Genomic DNA, 20,751 nt, shown 5'->3' on the forward strand with positions numbered 1-20,751 from the left:
TTGCAATTTCCTTCTAATATAAATATGTGATTCTGGCTTGTTATGCTATGTGTTTTCTCTATATGCCTGACTATTTGACTGACTGCTTTAATTAATATTCCTAATGTGGGTTGAATATGTTTTATACTGTACTCTTCGGTCTAACAACTTTATATACTGTATTTTTTGAACTTCATACAGTATTGTAATTTTCTTATGGTTGCAACTGTAACATGCTGTCTTCCTTTGTTGTTGATTTTTTTACTTCTTTATTCTTATTTTAACATATACAATAAATATTTACTGAATTTAAAAAAAAATATGGCATATGCACATATCAAAACAAGAGCTGTTTCAGCTAATTGATGGAAAATGAAAAATAGGCATGATAATAGGATAAGCTATAAATACTGTATGCATTTATCGCTATAAAAATTTGCAGCAATCACAAATTTAATCCTTGTCATATACTCCTGTGAAATTACGTGTTTCATAGAAATAAGCACTTATATTTCTCATATTCTTTAAAGCTATAAAATAAATCAGATAAAATAAAATACAACCACCTACTTAAATTAGAGCAATCTGTTTTGTTTTATTTCCTGTCATTCTGACTAAAAAAAAAAGATGGAACTATTTTGTTTAACTAAGGTCTAAATTAATATGAAGGTGTGATATTAGGCCTTATCCTTATGGTAATATATAAAATAGGTGTCAGTTATGCATTTGCTCTCATTAAAGTTGTTGCATCATAAGAAATTCTAATGACAGAACTATTTGAATGTTTAATTTAAAGATCAAAGCAAAAAAACAAAAAACCTGCATTCCTCTTTGACATCTTACCCATGTTCATCTTAAAAGCTGGAATAAAATAGCTTTCATAACTCACCTGCAACATATTGTTGTCAATTGATATTTTTTTTTAATAAAATAAACAATAATTGTTGTTTGTTGTAACTAACTATTAGAGAACTAAAAAAAATTATAGAAAAATGAAAAAGTCTACTTAAAGTACATGAAATAATTCATAACAAGATGGAGATTGCTACATGTAACATCTTTGTCACTTGGACAGCATATGGTACAAAAAATATCACCACAACAGCCTGCGCTCCTGTACTGCAGCCCTAGTCCACTCTGAGGCGCACTACACCTTGGCATACATAAACAATACAAATGAGTGGTCCAGTCGGCGCTGTCTCTCTAGGTTCCAGAAGTAATATGGAATCTTCCTCTAAATAAAAAGAAGAAAAGCAAAAACAACGTATGTGTGTATATCCAATAGATTATAGGTATAACCAGGAAGAACTTGTGAATAACTCACCTATCCTAGGTGAGATGCATTCATCAAAAGGTATCTTTAATGTTTCTTCCTTAAACTTAATTCAAGGATATAACATACAGGTATCCCCCCTGAGGAACCAAACTCACCTGAATTCAAGTTTGGATATTCCACAAAAGGTATCTTTATATATCCCAATATAGTTGTCTCAAAGGGTTTACCCCTCCAGAAATCCAATCAGCAATACCATATAAAAATATGCAAGTAAAACGTCTGAGTCTTCACTTGTACATATAGCGTCACTTCATAAAGTGCAGGTGTTCATATTTTTGGTTAAAAAAAATATTTTAATCCTCCAAACACAACAGCATAAAAAAACAGCATAAAAAACAGCATAAAAAATAGTCCAATTCATACAGTTTAGGCCTTCCAAATAAAGCTGTGGCCCACCGAATGAAGGATCCCTTACCACCAACGTGTTTCGAACCCCTCAGGTTCTTTCTCAAGGTGTATAGGAATCATCCATGTGTGAGCTTTTATACCTACTCTAACTATGGCCCTAATTCAGAGCCGCTCGTTAGCGGCAGTACGCTCGTTCCGAGCGATGTTTGCACATCTGCGCATGCGTACGCTTTTTAGTACGCATGCGCGAACCAGTCAGTGCGGCCGAAAATCCTTTGTACGCTATATAGCGAGTGCCTGCTATTTTGAGTGACAGAATGAGGCGTATGTGGGTGGTAACAGGGGAAGGTGCTTGAAAATGGGGAGTGGAGATCCGAACGCAGGCGTGCTTAAAGGTCAAAACGGGCGTTTTATGGGTGTGTATATTTAAAACAGCAGCGTCATTGACCACGTCACTGGGTTATTTTATAGCCAGAACTGCACGCAAATTTGTGGTAGCAAACACCAACCACAAGATTAGCGAGCAGTTCATACGCTGGTCGATGTACTCGATTAATCTAATAAATAGTGGACATGACGTAGGATGCGTGCGGCCAGGGGGCGTTTTTAACAAATAAACGAGCGTATGTTTTGCTCGTTCGTTCAGACTTAGAGGTGTGAACAGACTGCAATGTGCGTACGGATCATTTGAATAGCCACCCCTTGTTTTTAAACGAACGACCGCAAATAGCGAACGGCTCTGAATGAGGGCCTATGTTCAATAAATGTTGGGAGGGGCCTATCCAACATTGTCTTAAAAAACCCGGATAAGACCAATCCCTCCTATTCATATATACCTCAAAATAAATGTACTAGAGATGTTTCTCCTGATCCTTTAACTAATAGAAACCCCATAGTAAACATACGTCCCAACTTTAAAATACAATTTATTATGGTAAAATTCTGTAAACCAAAAGTCCATAATCCATTCCGTCCCGCATTTCTGCATCAGCCGTAACGGAATACCATGATGACATCATCGACGGGGCGTACATTCCTGCGTGTCTAACCGGAGGTAGCTTGTGGTACATTTGTAGTGTTCCCCACTTGCTGCAAAAAACGGAAGTTCCCAGTCCCTCGATTGTCAAGTGCGGCAATCTTCTAGCTCCCTGAAGTGGTCATATGGAAATTCTTAATACCCGGATGACCGGATGTGACGGACTTTAGACTTCCAGAAGTACTTGTATATATCAGGTGACCAGGACTCCGATTACAACTCCGGTGGCCATTTTGTGTTAGACCAAACTCTGGACTTAGTGGTTTTTTTCAAAAATGACGAAATCCGTGCAGCGATCCCTTTCTCCATGTAATAAGTAGTGAGATATACATGCGGAAAAATAAGATGTGTCAGCAATAGGAATAATAAAATGCTAATACCATAAATAATGTTATTCACAAGTTCTTCCTGGTTATACCTATAATCTATTGGATATACACAAAGACGTTGTTTTTGCTTTTCTTCTTTTTATTGAGAGGAAGATTCCGTATTACTTCTGGAACCTAGAAAGACAGCGCCGACTTGGACAGCATATGACACCAATTCTGAGCAATTAATCTAAAAAAAGAGATTCATACAAGCATACATACTGAAATTTTATTAATTCTACAAATCAACTGTTTTTTTTAAATATTATATAACTTCACTTCTGTTAGATCCTGTGACATGCAGTTGCATCATTGTGACTCTGCAGACATTATGTGGGCATTGCAATCAATGATATTACACAGAGACATGATTGTTAGTGCTTCACATGCTTTAAAAAAGAGAATTGTTAGGCTTTAAGCAGCAAATATTAATAATGTAATAATATTCTCCAAATTAAGGCACTAGCACAAGTTACATTGAATAATTCATGTTCTGTGAGTTTTGTTTGAAATTAATTAACAAATTATTCTCCTTGTTTTTTATTTAAAAAAAAATAATAATTGTACCTTGTTAAAGTATTGGTAAAATGGTATATAGTTAGGATTATTAAGGCATTAACATAGACTGATCAAAAAATGTTACTTATACTTCCACCCATGACCCATTTGCTCAACTACTTACATTTTACCATTATCTAAAATGAACATGAATTGTTTATAACTGACCAGTATACATGAAAAGAAATGTGGTAGTTAGATTAATTAAATACAAAGTCAGCTTCAATCCATCAAATCCTGCTTCCCTACATCAGTGGATTTTCCACACATCTGTCCCTCTAGACAGTGGCATAACCAAACAAATTTGATTTTTGCATCCAGTCAAACCCATTTTATAGTATTCTGTTAGCAGTATATAATATTGCCAGAGTTTACCATGTCCCATTACCAGTGGCGTAACTAGGGTATTTGGAGCCCAGGGCAAATTTGAAAATGTAGCCCCCTCCCCCCCTATGTGCAAAAAATGGTGTGGTCACCTAAAAATGGGGTGTGTCAACATGACACACCCCTTTATCATCACATTACATTCCATATGCACCTTAACCCCAGTAGTGCCCCTTATACAGTACCCCCTTTATGCAATGTCCCCAGTTGTGGTCCCTCTTATGCAGGCCCATAGTAGTGCCTCTTATACAGTACCCCCAGTAGTGGTCCCCCTTATGCAGCCCCTCATTAGTTCCCCTTATTCAGTGCCTCCAGTAGTGGTCCCCTTATGCAGGCCCCCAGCAGTGATTTCCCCCACCCTATCCAGTGCCCCTTGTACAGTGGCCCCTGTAGTGGTCCTCCTTATTTAGTGCCCCCAGTAGTGGTCCCCTAGTAGTAAGCCACTTATATAGTGCCCTCAGCAGAAGCCCCCCCATGCAGTGCCCCCAGTAGTGCCCCCCTTATGCAGGCCCCCAGCAGTGATCCCCCTATCCAGTGTCCCCTATACAGGGCCCCCTGTAGTGGTCCTCCCTATTCAGTGCCCTCAGTAGTGGTCCCCTAGTAGTAAGCCCCTTAAACAGTGCCAGCAGTAGTAGTCCCCACAGTAGACGTTCCCCCTTCTGATGCAGTGCCCCCAGTAGTTGCTCCCCCAGTAATGGTGCCCCCAGTAGTAGCTCCCACCCAGTAATAGTGTCCCTAGTAGTAACAGCCCCCCAGTAATAGTGTCCCCAGTAGTAGCAGCCCCCCCCAGTAATAGTGTACCCAGTAGTAGCAGCCCCCCCAAGTAATAGTGTCCCCAGTAGTAGCAGCCCCCCAGTAATAGTGTCCCCAGTAGTAGCAGCCCCTCCCAGTAATAGTTTCCCCAGTAGTAGCAGCCCCTCCCAGTAATAGTGTCCCCAGTAGTAGCAGCCCCTCCCAGTAATAGTTTCCCCAGTAGTAGCAGCCCCTCTCAGTAATAGTGTCCCCAATAGTAGCATCCCCCCAGTAATAGTGTCCCCAGTAGTAGCAGCCCCCCAAGTGACAGTGTCCCCAGTAGTAGTAGCCCCCCAAGTGATATTGTCCTCAGTAGTAGTAGCCCCCCCAAGTGAGTGTCCCCAGTAGTAGCAGCCCCCCAAGTGATAGTGTCCCCAGTTGATAGTGTCCCCAGTGCCCCCACCATAGTGCAGACACACAAGTTACAAAAAATAAATAAAAAAAATACACTTACCTGAATCGATGCTTCTGCTCAGGCCACCGCTCACTGCCGCCGCATGTCAGTCCTCCCGGGCTGGCATGCTATGCATTATGGGAGAGACATCATGACCTCATGACATCTCTCCCATTACCCACTGCAGGAGCCAGATGGAAGCCCGGCTCTTGTAGTGGGCGCGCAGCAGTCAATGAGAGTCTATCTGACTCTCATTGGCTGCTGATTCACACACATCTCCGCCAGCGCTGGCAGAGGATGTGTGTGCAGCAGCAGCCAATGAGAGTCTGTCTGACTCTCATTGGCTGCTGAATAACACACACATCGCTGCCGTGCTGGCGGCGATGTGTGTGTTCAGACAGCCTGAACCCACCCGCCTGCCAACCTCCTCCTGGTGCTATTGGGCAAGTGCTCAGGGGGAGGGAAGGGGCTCAGCTGCGCAGTATAGGACTGGCACTGGAAGCCTAGTGCCAGTCCTGTGTAAATGTGTAGTGCTGACCGCACACACTGCAGTCGGCGCTACACTGGCTAACTAGGACGGGCCAGTACTGTGGCCGGTGGTGCCGCCCCACTCGCCCTGCCCTAGTTACACCACTGCCCATTACTCATTCCTCTATGCTTATGTAACCGGGAATTATTTGCACTTTCCAGTTAAAGATTTATTAATTAATGTTGTATCACTTTTCACAGTTTGTAAGTGCCTCCACCCAAGCCTTAAGGTGCCTATCCATTAACAGACATAGAAATGACAGCACGATTACGACATTGTAATCATGCTGTTGTTTCTATGTCTGTGAATATATGCCTGTGAAGGTATGGGCGATGATAGATGTCGGAAATGACCAGTGGGCCTAAATGTGCCCAATACATGTGCAATTTGCAAGCAAATGCATGATAACGATGTTGTTATCATGCAATCACCTTCAAATATTGCTAAATGGATAGGCACCTTTAGATATTAGACAGCAAACTACCAGGGGCTGGCTTGGGACAACCCATAATTCTAGTAGAAAGTGTATTATAACAATTAACTTTTATTACCTTACAATTATAGACAACACACAGTTAAAGTGTATCAAATACAAAAGAGTTTAAGCTTTATTAAACGGAACACTTAACAGAGTACTTGGGAAAGGAACCTATGGGTCTTATTCACTACGGATCGCTATTCTGCTTATAAACATGCAACTGCTTTTGCTAATATCACCGGTGATATTTAAATGTTTGCATTCGCAGCCTGACACTGCAAACGCAATTCCTAATGCATCACTTAGCTTGCACACACGCAACTTGATACATACTCATGAGCAGTGTGAATTAATTGACTGATTGCATGTGTATAAGCAACTGCATTCCTTGCAGAATCAGACCCCATCTCTGTGCTATTTCTGGCATCTAGCTGATTAATCCATCTGAATTAAGCAAAGTAGAACTCACATCTCTTAACTGCTCACCAATCACTAAATGACAAATTCAGGTTATTCTACCCACTTTAGACTAATATAGAAAACTAAGGGGGGAGAATTTATCAAATTTTCTAAAGAGGACAAGTATAGCTGTTGCCCATAGCAACCAATCAGCTACTGTTTATCTAGTAAATATGATCGGTATAATCTGATTGGTTGCTAGGGACATCTCCTCCAGTTGCCCTTTTAGAAGACTTGCTAAATCTCCCCCCTATGTGAGGAAAAACAGCCTGCTACAGGAAATGGTCTTTGCTTAAACAAGAAGCAGAACTTGCCATTAGTTGGATTAGTTTGATTTATTTGTAGGTCACTTTTCCCAAAATCTGATTGTGCTGGAAACAGAATAAACAGTGATTTGAAAATACAAAAGAAGGAAAGCATATCACAAATTATAGTAAGAATGATCAAAATTGGAGTTAGCGTTTAAGGTGTCTTTTAGCTAAACTGCATGATACAGTAAATGTGCATTTTTCTAAATGCCATTATATTATACAATGTGTTAATAAACATGTTTCTCCTTAGCCTAGATGTTGCCTCTCTTATTCTCTTATAAATGGCTCATGATCTAAATGAGTATTTTATTATTATTATTATTATTATTATTATTATTATTATTATTATTATTATTATTATTATTTAGATGACAACTCTTGGGAAAAGAATCCAAAAGTAACATCAATGCTGGTGCAGCCTGTAACTGTAACACTTTTGAGAAGACTGTTGACTCTGGAAGACAATGCAATGACAGATGAGTGTCATCCCATTAATGTGCCTGAAACAGGTACTGTGCATTTAAGTTTAGTTTTAAGTGTAATGGTAAAGTAGAAATTGTTGTTAATAACTGGGTTTGAAAAAGAGAATATAAGTCAAATACAAGATAAAATAAATGTCCTTAATATTGAAAATGTATAAATGTTGTATAATATGTTTATAAATTCAGTTAATTTGCCAACCACAAAAGGTTGTAAAAAATAATGTGTAGTTTTCAAACCAGTTGTGTGTTCATGGCCATTCACATAGCCAAGCAGAAGGAAATAACTATAACATAATTATATCATTCACATTATAAAACATTCCAACAGATGCATTAGTACTGACAGCATCAATGCTGTATATTTATTGTCATTGATAGAAGTGCATTACTATCCTATGACATTGAGTGAAATAAAACTCTGCTTTTGTATAAAATCACCATTGTAAGCTGATAGTAGACCAGGATAGAGTATTAACATTGTTGGACAACTAACACTATGATTGAATCATTCCTGGTAGCATTACTAGAATTAAAGCCATGGGCAAATGGCCTGCAATTGCCTCCAGCATACATTTATTTTTTCCTCTCAACAGAGATCTATCTTTGTGTTCTCTTTAATTTGATCTTGGCTTTCTACTAGGAAAACATCTGTAATGTATCTAGGCCTGTGCCTAGGGTATCTCAATCTCTAAATGAAAAAAAAAAAATTATTTTGAGAGAGACAAATCAACAAAATAATGATGTGAACAAACAAGGATCACAGCAAAGCATTTCAAATTAGATATAAAGTAATGGTGGTTTGATTTTCAGTAACAAAACTAACTGATATATTGAGCAATTATTTCATGGAACTATAAGAGATAGATTACTTAAAATATAGCTTATATTCATATAATATTTTTATTTTATTATCATGCATTTCAAAAACAGTCAATAAATACATTTAAATTGTTTTATCTGCCATGCAAATTCAGATTGTGTGTGTGCTTTCAGCATGGAAAGATGAGATCTCTGTTAAAGGGTACATACTATTTGGACTCAAATTCATTTTTCCACGGGGGAACTTTACTAAGTGTAGGCTTTGGAATCCCAGCAGTTTTGGTGCAGTTTGATGGTGGTGAGATTGCATCCTACAGATTTATTAAGCTCAAACTTGCCACAAAACTACCAACACACCACAGTTTAGAAATTAGTAGAACATGAATTGACCATCAATGTTTTTACCATTGCAATATTATTTATTAATTATATGTGTTTAAAAATGTTTTTTTTTATGATGGAAGCAACATTTTGATATTGTATGGCTATTTAAATGTTGCCAACATCATAAAATAATAAGTGTAACTTCATCATAAAAAAAAACATTTTTTACCACAAATTGACAATTCATTTATTTTCTTTTTTAATATAATTAGTAAAAAATACAGCTCTTAATAAAAATTAAACTATCATTTTGCCTCTTAAAATATGAATAACTTAATATTGCCCCATAAGAGAAGTCTTATTTTTATCTGCCTTCTTATTCAATACATAACGAATAACCTCACAATAAGGGCATTGTGATTCTGGTCCTTCTGTTTGACCAAATAGCTCAAACAGCATGCTTTTCTTTTTGTTAGCTCTCGCTTGTCACAACCACTTGATTTTTTTCAGTTTAGAAATCCTGGGGATTCAATTCTTCTAATGGGAAAAACATTGATTTCACTTTGGTGTTCAGTTGTAATTTAAAGTGAGGTTTCTCAGCAGTTTTGTGGTGGGTTTGAGCTTAGTCAATCTGTGGAATATAATCCTGTAGGTAAACTGCATGAATACCACTGGGATTTAAAATCCTTGTAAAGTATATATACACCTAGGGGGTATATTTAAGAAGTTGGGGTTTGAACTTTTAGTGGGATTACAGCAATTTACTAAACTCAACTGCAATTCTATGGACAAACCATACTTTATAATATAAATGTCAATCCCAATTTTCCCACAGTACATTTATACAAACTCAAGATTTACTAAGGGGTAGGATTGGAACCTGCCACAAAGCCACCACAATCTGGATGCAAATAAGCCCCCCAAAAAATCACCTGTCTCTGTTTTAAAGAAAAACCCTGAACAGATCTTTTAGGAATCCCATGCTCTTTGTCCCCCCAGCCTAGGCTTAAGGGGGGACCGTTTGCATTTAAAAAAAATTGCAAGGTGTCTTAAAAATAAGTCTGGACAGATACATTACCTAGGGAAATTGTGACAGGATTGCAGCAGGATAGGACTTTACAAACTGATGGAGACCGATGGAGGGTTCTTTTTATAAGCTGTATTTATAACTTAGAACATGCATTCAATCCATTGCAATGCCCAGCAGTTTGCAAACATGTGGAAAAATATACTTAGTAAATTTACCCCTAGGTCATATATTTTTTACTTCTTATGGCTATCAACAGTTAAACTCAGACATTTTATTCCAAATGAAGTTCACCGGTCTCCCAAATGCATTACTTGAGTCACATATGTATTGTGTTAACATTAAAAACTTCTTTAAAACACTTAGAATTAACAACATTGTTTGTTGCCTTTGTAAGCTGCCATTTTGATGGATAACATCAGTGTATGTGATAGCTAACAGTAATGACTTGTTTTGGGTCTTCTGATCAAGTTACTCAGAATAATTTGGTGATGATCCCGCACTGGACTAAAATATAACAGCATATTAAATACCAAATTATTGAAAGATATAAATATGATCTATTCAAAAATAGGTAGAATAGTTGGCGGTGCTCCCTAGGAAAATGTGAATAAATCCACAAAGCTATACAAAATTAGCAGAAATGCTAAACAGAGAATTTCCTTTCATGGGACACGCATTGTGTGAATTTTATATTGAAATGAAAAGATGATATGATTAAAATGTAACCTTTATTAGTACTTGTTAAGAAATAGGTGTTTAGATATCCAGACTTTGGTTATAAATATTGACTAGTCTGCCCCTAAATTAAAACACACAAAATATCTAGTAGGTCAATGAAAATGATGTTATGATCTGAAAATAATTTGTGGTAAATAAATAGATTACAAATCTATACACATTGATATCCATTCACCCAAAAGCATGTAGTAAGTCCGTTTAAATACAATGATTTAGTGTTACTCTGTGTATCAGTCTCTGGAGCACAGATAATTCTTAATCATAATAAAAGTGTTAATACCAAATAAATCTCAATGTTCCATGCATGTACTGTACATTCACAGGTATTCCAGAATGTATTAGTAGCAAAAGAAATTTATATGTATGCATTCAATAGCTTAACCATGTGGCACATATATTATTGAAGAATATTTTTAATTGTGCTGTCTTATGTACTGGAGTTTCCATACAATGAAAGAGAACACATGTATCAAAAGCACTACAAATATATCAGAAGCATAAAGACAGTGTATCAATGTAGTATCACTTGAGAAAGAGACACATAATATTATAGATAGCATAAATAATACATCGCCCATGCATGACGTAGTTTTGGTAAGTAATGTGTTTCAATAAGATAGCTGAATTGAACAGCACTATGTTACCTCCATCCCTTCTGCTGTCAGGTGTCTTACTTGAGAGGACACCGGATGAGAGAGGGACCCTGGTAATGCTGATGGAAAAAAAGTTAAAGGTAAGAGTGAGAGGTCCTGTACAGGGTGTTAGATGGTCTCTGTTGTCGGAGGCATTGCAGAGGCCAAATGCACTCCGGGAGTGTCACTCTTACAGAAGGAAGGTACCTGTAACGTGCAGACTATATGGAGATCTCCTGGGTGGTAAGAGGTCATGCCCCTCAGTGTCTGATTGGGGGCTTGTAATAGGATGCGTGTTTCACCTTAGTAGCTTGTTCACCTACAACCTGACATGGCGTCTGGTTGCTGCTGTTATATGTGACCAGATGACAAATACCCGGGCGGTATTGATGATGGACAATTGTTCTGACCAATAAAAGACTAAAGCTGGCCACACCCAAACCAACTTTCATCCAACTAGCTGGCTGGTTGGAATAAAAATCTGGTAACATATGGGAGTTAATGATGATCAGCAATTTGCTCCTAAATGCCAGAAAACAGATGAAAATGGTTGTTCAGACAAGTTTGTTAAATGTTTGATCTTAACAGTTTGTTCAAACAACAGTTTTTGTCCATTTTCTGGTATATGGGAGAAAATTGCTGATTGTCATTTGCTTTCATACCTTACCAGATTTTCATTACAACCAATCAACTAGTTGGATGGTTGGATGTAAGTTGGTCTAGTGTGTGACCAGCTTTAGTCTTGGATCCTCCTATTAGCAGGTTGTATCAATAAGACTAATGAGAGTCCAGACTAGTAATAACGCCGGCTCTTTTCATACAATTAAGACAATTGTTAAATCACATGTGAGTACGCTATAGAAGTAGTTTATCCAGGTGTATCATACAAAGGATTACACACAAACATCCTGATTTGTCCAGCTAGTTAATTGTGTCAAATAAGTATATAAAATATTAACATCCATATAAATAATAAAAATTATAAAATATAAGAATACCATATTAGAATTAAAAAACATGATATTAAACAGCAGTACACATTATGAAACATATAATAGTGCACATGAAAGATAATGTCTATTAAAACTAGTCAAGGTGTGCAATAAATAAGGCATACATTACACTGATATGTATATCCATATTTGCAATAGAACATCTACCGTAGGAATACAAAAGTGTAGTAAAGTGACTGATGATAGCATATACATAAATTAATCCTAGTGTCAGGGGCATAACTATACCTACAGGGGCTCCATAGCTAAAAATTTTATGGGTCCCCCTCTCAGCCCGCAGCCCCCAATCTCGTCCCGCTCTTGCCCCCCCCCGGTCTGAGGCCCCCGCACCCCGGCTTACCTGATCCATGGTCGCGCTGTGCAGGGCAGACCCACCTTCCCTCCCGGTCGGCTCCATCTCACTGACTGATGTTGGGAGGAGGTGGCCACACCTTCTCCCAGTATCAGCCAATGGGGAGAGCCGGAGCTGACTGGGAAGACGCGACCACGGAGCGGGGGGGCACGCAACCATGGAGCAGGTAAGTGCAGTAGAGGGGAGTGTGGAGACTGATAGGGGAGTGAGGAGGGTGCGGAAGGAAGGGCAGCGGACAGCGGCCTGGCACCGTAGGTGCAGGGGGAAGGCCGGGCCCAAGGTTGGTCCGGGCCCCATTGCAGCCGCACCCACTGCACCCATGGTAGTTATGCCACTGCCTAGTGTACAGTATCCGAAATGTGCGTGCAATTGAATATAGACTAAGAAATACAATTAAGGTGTAAAAAAACTCAAATTATGTACAAAACCATTTGTGATGTAAGTAAGAGTGCATCAAAGGTCTGGATGTGTAGAGTCCAGGAAAAAAACTCTATGGATAATAATCCATGTGAAAAGGATGATCTATATATAGGTGGTGAAGAGAATATTTAATAAATAGGTGAGGTTAACAAGAACCTCACTACAAACCTAGAGGGAAAATAAATAATGAGTGACCGTTAAATTACAGTGATGACACCTATTAATCAGTGATGTGTAAAAACAAATAGCATGATCATGTAATAATCTTGTACAAATACACTTGGCATATATGATTTGTTCATATGTATACACCTAAGCTGTATAATAGTGCCTGCTGCATAGATGCATGTACACTCATATACACTTACATATACACACATATATTCATATGTACATACATATAAATACATATATATATATATATATACACACATACATATATACTGAATATCATAACTAAAAGAAAAGATTATAAAGGACAAGCTATACCATAATCTGGCCACAATTAAACACATTCACACAATTTATGCTTAAAAATCTAGACACAAATACACTTTCCCATGTGATGTTCATAAATATTCCTATAAAAAATTAAGGAAGCGATTAACACAAATTAATTGGCATCAGTAAAACAGAGTACATAAGGTGCAATAATCAGCTCATAGAACAGCTCATAGAACAATGTGAATAAACACAAGTGATGGTACAATGCTTTTCCGTTAAATGTAATGACACAAATATTAATTCTACATATGCACTCAGTCAATGCAGAGATTTATGTGAATGAAAAGTCTACAGTGCAAAATTCAAATGCAGTTCAGAAGGATATGGCACAATGCCAAACATATTAAACTTGTAGAGAAATCACAGTTTAATCTATTAGGCCCCACTGCAAAGAGATCAGAATCATATATGTCTCTATCACTTTCTAATATTTACCTCAAATCCTCTCCCTTCAACCAAAAGTGTGAGGTTCTGGTTTTGTTGTGGGCCTGGGGTAGTAAAAGGAGCAGACACTGAAGCTGATTTAAAAATAAACATGGAGTTTTTAATGAGTGGCTTAACAGACATGAATGTGGCAAAACAAAAGGTCCGGGTATAGCACTAAAGTGCACTTGGGGAACTGTAGTGAAGCAATGGGAAAAAGTCCAGGTAGTTATAACAGAAATTAGTCCAGTAATCCAGGTTTTGTGAGGCAGAAATTATTTGCAGGTTGAAGTGAATTTGCAGAGAAAAGGCAAGTGGAGGCAGGGTGCAGGGTAACAGCTGACACAGATACTTAGGCAAGGGAGAGGCAATGGAGGAGGCAGGAGAATCCAGCGGGCTGGAACAGGTAGGGTGAAGCAGGCTAGGCAATGATCCCAACAGACAGGTGAAAGCACAGGAACTCTCTCTCAGCTCTCGCTGAGAAACATGTTGCACTGGCAATGAAAGGAAGCCCTGCACTCCCTTAAATACCCAGTGCCAGACTGTGGCTGGCCAGAGAGAGCATGTGTCACACAAGGATAGGGCGACTAGGTCACATGACTGGAGGCAAGATGGCAGTGCCCATGCCAGAGTAGAACGGAAGCACCACCAGGCCTAACCAGACCAGAGTGACAGTATGCCCACACAGGACTATGTGCAGCCAATGCACCCCGCCAGATACCAGTGCTACCGCCAGACACTTTTTGCCATAGCGTCCTCACAGGTAATACCTACCGGCCAGCATGCCGAGAACCCCTGGTCGTGACACAAAGCACAGTCTCTAGGACAAAGAAATCATTAAATGACCTGCAGATACAAAACAATATTCATGCTCCCAATATTCCCTACTTTAACTTTCTGGTTGTGTCTCCATATACATTTGCCCCAAATGTTGTGGTGGAAGTACAGGTGGTGCAGGGTGTGAGCCGCTTGTGGTCCGCCCCAACCACTGAAGGCTCTGCTGTGCTCTTTAGAGGCCTCTATTGGGGGGAGGGGCATTTGAAGTGGGTGCATACTAAGGTCTTTGGAGGTAAGGATGCATCTCTAGGACACTAACCTGATTTGGCTATGAGGCCTAGAGATGCACTGTTACTTCTGTACAGTTGGTAATAAGTCACTTATAGTATTTTCATGCATGCTAAACATGAACATGTGGAAAATAGTATTTCTGTCTCACTCTCCTTTATCTACAAAATATATTTCCACCCTCTTCTATACAACATCAAATATACTCTGAAGAATTAGCACAAATTAGAAATTTCTATCAAAATACTCCTTAAATGTATTTATTCAAGGAATCCCTCCTTTTAGTTAACCAAATATATTTTACAGAAAAGCTCAGGCCATTTTGTCAACCTTTCTCTGGATAGGACATAAGCCTGAAATATTGGCTTCCACTCTGTATAGTTACAGAACTACCATACCGCTTGCATGCCAGACAAACTGCAGCATTGGTTTCATATCAATATCTAAAATGTAGGTTTCAATGAAAAGAGATACAGCTGGATCTGACTTTGTTTTCAAATACACTATGCTCCTAAGTGAGCCTCAATACAGCAGTCTCTCCTCTGTCCCCATTGTAACAAAACTAATAAAAATCTAATATTTCTTAGAAGATAGAAACAAATTTACCAGATCTCATCCACATCTCTCCCGATTACAACATTTAAATTTTAATACATGATGTATCACGCTGAAATTGGATTAATAAAGAGGTGTGTACCCTGAAAGACATCTCTGATCTAAGCATACTTCATAACTTACCAATTTTTAGATTCCTTCTGCTAAGGAATTGCTTCAAGTCAGTTCCTTGATGCCATACCCAATCTGCAACCCTCTCTCTTGTCATTTGTAAGCTACTAGCAAAATCCCCTAAGACAGGCTCCATTCCAATATGGTACCAATCTTTGGTATTTCCCTATTAAAAAAATCACTTTAGCTGAATGTAGGAACTAGAATTGAATTTGAATTTAGCCAGAGATCTTGACTAACCTATTCCATTTCACAGTAATTTTTTGAAAGTTATTTTTAAAAATATTTTCTTCTAATATTAACCAAACAAAATGTGAAAAAAATGTATCTCTCAAGGTGAGATAAGCAGATTAGGACTATAAAAGGCCAAATGTATTTGTTTGTGTTTTTGTGTGTGTGTATAGATAGAAAGATAGACAAAAATATACTGTAGATAAAAATATAAGATGATTGTGCGTATTCCAATGCAAGTCACCTTTGTATATGTGCTACCAGTCAAAGGACCCAAACCTGAGTCGCTCCACTTCCTATCATTTAGTAACACTTACCTCCCCCACAGTTCTTGTCCTCTTCTGTCCAGTCTCTTTTGCTCATACCTAATGTGCATGGTACGCAAATGGGAGCTGTGGTGCATGCCGTGCATTTCAGTAACTAATTTTATAATACGAACGCATCCCTTCTAATTTATATTGTAGCACTCAATGAAGCTGATTTTGAGTTGACTGTATATGAGAGTAGCCACGGAAATCAGATTTACTACATATGCTATGGTGAGATTACGTTCAGCTAATGTGAGGATCTGTGCATTTGCCCTCTCTCTAGCACATGCATCAAGAAACCCACAAGTTAATGCCTTCCAACACATAGCATAAAGCACAACCCCAGTTAAGTGTACAGTCATAGATCTCTCCCTGTTATAGATCAGTTGCTAATACTCAACACCTTTCTATGACAACACTCTAAATTCCTAATCTGTGCATCTAACCCCAGATTACAATTACAATGTGTCCCAAAAGGATGCATCTATATTATAGTATCATATTTAAGGCTTACTTAAAATGTAAAAACATAATTTCTTGTAACCCATGAATAAAGAGACGCAAAAGATTTAATCAGTGATATGCAAATTTGACTAATTTAAGCATCGTTTGATTGATTGCTGTGAATTACCTGCACCTGTATTATTTTATTTATTTATTTATTTATTTACACAAATTTACAATAGCTGCTAAGCATGGATTCATGTTTACAGACAATGAACACTGAAATAACAGTCAGCCATTTCATACACTTTTCCGTTACTTGAACTAACCTGTATTGAAAAAGTTTGTAATGGAATGAAAATGTGTTCCCTGTACAACTTGTAGTTCTTTTAATGATGTTTTATAAATAAACATTGGAATTAATGAATACCATACATTGGAATCAAGTATTTCTAGCAATTAATATACATCTATTTATAGTTTGGGAGAGGAATGTATATAAGTCTACATAAAGTACATCTGGTGGTATATAGCTATCTGGATGCACAAAGTACCTTTACATTGTCCACTTTAGTACTCTATCCAAAGTCATTCTCCAGTATTAAAGTTATGGCATTTCAATGAGATCCTGTCACCAACTTTGGTCAGGAAGCAAGGCAGATAAAATAGAAGACGTCCTGATTATACCTTCAGTGAGCTACATAATGAAACCTCAAGGTTTTTAGAATCATTGTTGACTTTTTATTTGTGTAAAGAAATTTTATACTGCGCTAGTGTGTCTCTGTCAGAACAATAGATTATTCACATTACATAATTTGTTAAAAATAGAAGAATAAAATGAACAGAATGAACACTTAATTGAAATTAAAATAAACATAAACACATGAAAGCAGCAAACTACAGTATACCATAAGTACTTCATAGCAACTTTGATAAAAGTGTCAGCCAAATGTTACATAGTATTCATCTTCAATGACAAAGTAGCAAAAAACTAATACACAAGTTAGTCCGAGACCTGGTTAGGAGAACAACTGCTGCACTGTGACTGAGAACTATTATTACAGAGTAACACAGATAAATCCTCTTATCAGGTCACTTACAGCCAGTTACTTTACCAAAACAATTTAAATGGAACTGGTAACATTTTTAATTAAGCACTATATCTTGTGAACTGTCCACTAATTCGGTTTCTAATGCTGGGCATACACTATAAAATTATCTGTAAGATATCTGTCCAATCTAGCTGGTTGGAATGAAAATCTGGTAATGTATGGGAGTAAATTACATACATCATTTGCTCACAAACACTGGAAAACATTTGATCGACTGTCATTTGCTCCCATACATTACCAGGTTTTCATTCCAACCAGCTAGATTGGACAGATATCTGACAGATAATTGTATAGTGTATGTCCAGCATTAGAGATGAGAGACTGATTGGATATTGAATCATGGCAAATTACAGGCTATTTTAATCTGTGTCTCATACGAATCTGTTGGAGTGCTGGACTTTTAATTATCAATTGTGTTTCTAGGCTTTACATAAGCTACCCTACATGTGACTTTTTCTTTCTTAAACTAACTTCTGTATTAATTTTTTGCTACTTTGACATTGAAGATGATTACTATGTAAAATTTGGATGATACTTTTATCAAAGTAGCTATACAGTATTTATGGTAAACTTGGCTGCTTTCTTGTGTTACCTTTTATTTTAAGTTCAATTAAGTATTCATTTTGTTTATTTTATTCTTCTATTTTTAATAAATTATTTAATGTGAATAATCTATTGTTCTGAATGAGACACACCAGTGCAGTATAAAATGTATTTTGTCTATTGTTTTGAGGTTGGCATACCTCTTTCTTTACTGCAGCAGGTTGCCTTGAACTTATCAACTCCACAACAATCTAGTTTTTTACTTATTTTTATTTGCTTATCACATTTTGCTTTGTGTACTTTAAACATTCGACTGGGGTTGGAATCCACACTAGAGAAGGACAATCCTGTCCAGTCCACAAAAAGATGGCAAATTGATTGCAATAGACAATGATAATGATATTGTATCAAAAAAACAGCTAGATTCAATTAACAGGCAACACGGAGATATATTTCTTGTAAGAGTTGGTGGTGCTCCCTTAAATCAGAAATAATTATATTTTTATAGGGAGAAAAAGAAGACTCCTGGTTGGGTGCACTCTTGTATGTATGTAATTAAATAAAAACTTAACTTTTATTGTATACTATAAAATAAGTAGGAGATATAAAGCACAAACAAATATCTAAAAATATATGAATTCTTTGAATCTTTCTCAAAGATTTGAACCCTACGGATGTTATTGAAAAGTATAATTATTTTCATCTATAATACTGTAGATTCTTACAAATTTATATATTACTCAAAATGCATAGTATTGTATATAGAGACCTATCCAAAAATATAGCTCTATGTCACAAATACTTCAGTTAATAATACCACCCACTTCAGCAGAATTCCATTGTGCACTATGTAAACTGAATTTTTTTTCTGTGACTACTTTGTCCAGTAGTGTATATGCTATTCTATATTGTATTCTTGATAGGTAGCTTGGTAGAGAGCACAGTGTAAACTGACAACTGGACAGCAGTATGACAGAGGATAAAGGTTTTTTTTTTTTATTTATATCATATGACACAAGATGCTATATAATAAGCAAATAGAAAGCCAGTGTAGAACCTGGTAACAGCTATTCTTTAAAACAGATTCCGTGTAAAACAAAGACTCAACATCTTATTTAATTATCATTCTTAGATGCCAAATTCCTCAGTGAAACCTCATACCGAAAACTCAGTTATTGTTTACAGTTGTTGGCATGTTTTTATTTTTTCCTATTTTTTCTTATTTCAACTACTCAGTCATTGATCAGTTATCATTATCAGTTTCATAATTAGATCTAACCTTTAGCTTTATATTCCACTGGAAGATTTTTCAATTCAAAATGTGATAAAATAGGAGATAACTATTTTAAACATGAGATTTTATAAATGCTGTCACAAAGTCTCTCAGTTTAAAGTAGTTTAGCAAACTTTTGCAGTACACGCAATCAATTTAACAAGTAACTGTTGCTGTTTTAACCAGCATAAAAGCATTCTTCTGCAATTTACCTGTCATGTTGGTTTGCTTGTATTTATCTTGTTGAGACATTATTTATTCCTGTGTGTACTAGAGTTTCACTGATTTTTTTTAAGTTACTTCTTTTTAAAAAATATGCTTGGTTTACTATATTTGAGCTCTGTGTAGTGCAGTTTAAAGGAAAACCACCAAAATATAATATATTAATATGTTGTATAAAATTAATTTGGAAATGTAAATTATTAGAAATAAGCTGGATATATGAAATTTCTATGAGCAACCAATAAAATATTTTCTTATTAAATATGAGTGTTCATAAAAACAACAAAATATAGGACAATAAAATTCTGTAACATAGAAAGATATGCTTCACATAAAGGGTATATTTACTAAAGTGCAGGTTTATAGAAGTGGAGATGTTGCCCATAGCAACCAATCAGATTCTACTTATATTTTATCTAGCACCTTCTAGAAGATAATAGATAGAATCTGATTGGTTGCTATGGGCAACAACTCCAGTTCTATAAACCCACACTTTAGTATATATACCCCTAAGTCTTCTTAATGAGAGTCAAACTCAGACTATGAGAACATTAAATGTGGTACTTTTCAGTTTTGGGGCAATAGGATATATATTACAGACACAAATCAAATTTATATTTAAAGGGTCAGTCAGTGTCACTTTGTGTTTCCATTCTATCACATCTAATTGACCTCACACAGTGTTGCTTTTTAACCCAGATAAAAATATTTCAAAACGGGGTAAAGGTGCATAATTGTGTTTATTTTATATCCTCTTCAGTCTTTTACTCATTTTTATATTGCACCTTACAGTTGATACTGCTATACAAGAAAAGTCTACTCTAAAGGCATACCTAAAAGCTGTTTACATGCAGCATTCTAAAGTGCATCTGTCGTTTACACAGAAGAGGAATCTATTTTGTATTAATTATTTTTGTGTGCAATTGTTATCTAAACACAACAAAATATCTACAGTAGTTTGTGCTATCTGTACAAATTCATGAGAGTAAGCTGCATTTTCATATTTGTGAAGTCAGCAAATGGATGAGCATCTATGTTTAGGATGATGACTGAACCAATGCAAGATTTTTTTTGAATGTATATACTGTGTGTATATATATATATATATATATATGTAT

General features: G+C 36.9%; 1 protein-coding gene across 3 annotated transcripts in view; it reads left to right on the forward strand.

Annotated features, from left to right (window-relative positions):
• Positions 1-20,751, forward strand: part of NAALADL2 (N-acetylated alpha-linked acidic dipeptidase like 2) — an 860,785-nt gene that overhangs the window by 562,755 nt on the left and 277,279 nt on the right. For all 3 annotated transcript variants that reach the window (XM_088452339.1, XM_088452338.1, XM_088452340.1), the window contains one exon: positions 7,341-7,481. In XM_088452339.1, coding sequence (XP_088308465.1) covers positions 7,341-7,481 — 141 coding nt within the window. The remainder of the gene's footprint in view (positions 1-7,340; positions 7,482-20,751) is intronic.

The sequence above is a fragment of the Taudactylus pleione genome, unplaced genomic scaffold, assembly GCF_031769625.1.
Source record: "Taudactylus pleione unplaced genomic scaffold, aTauple2 ptg000037l, whole genome shotgun sequence".
Lineage (NCBI taxonomy): Eukaryota > Metazoa > Chordata > Amphibia > Anura > Myobatrachidae > Taudactylus > Taudactylus pleione.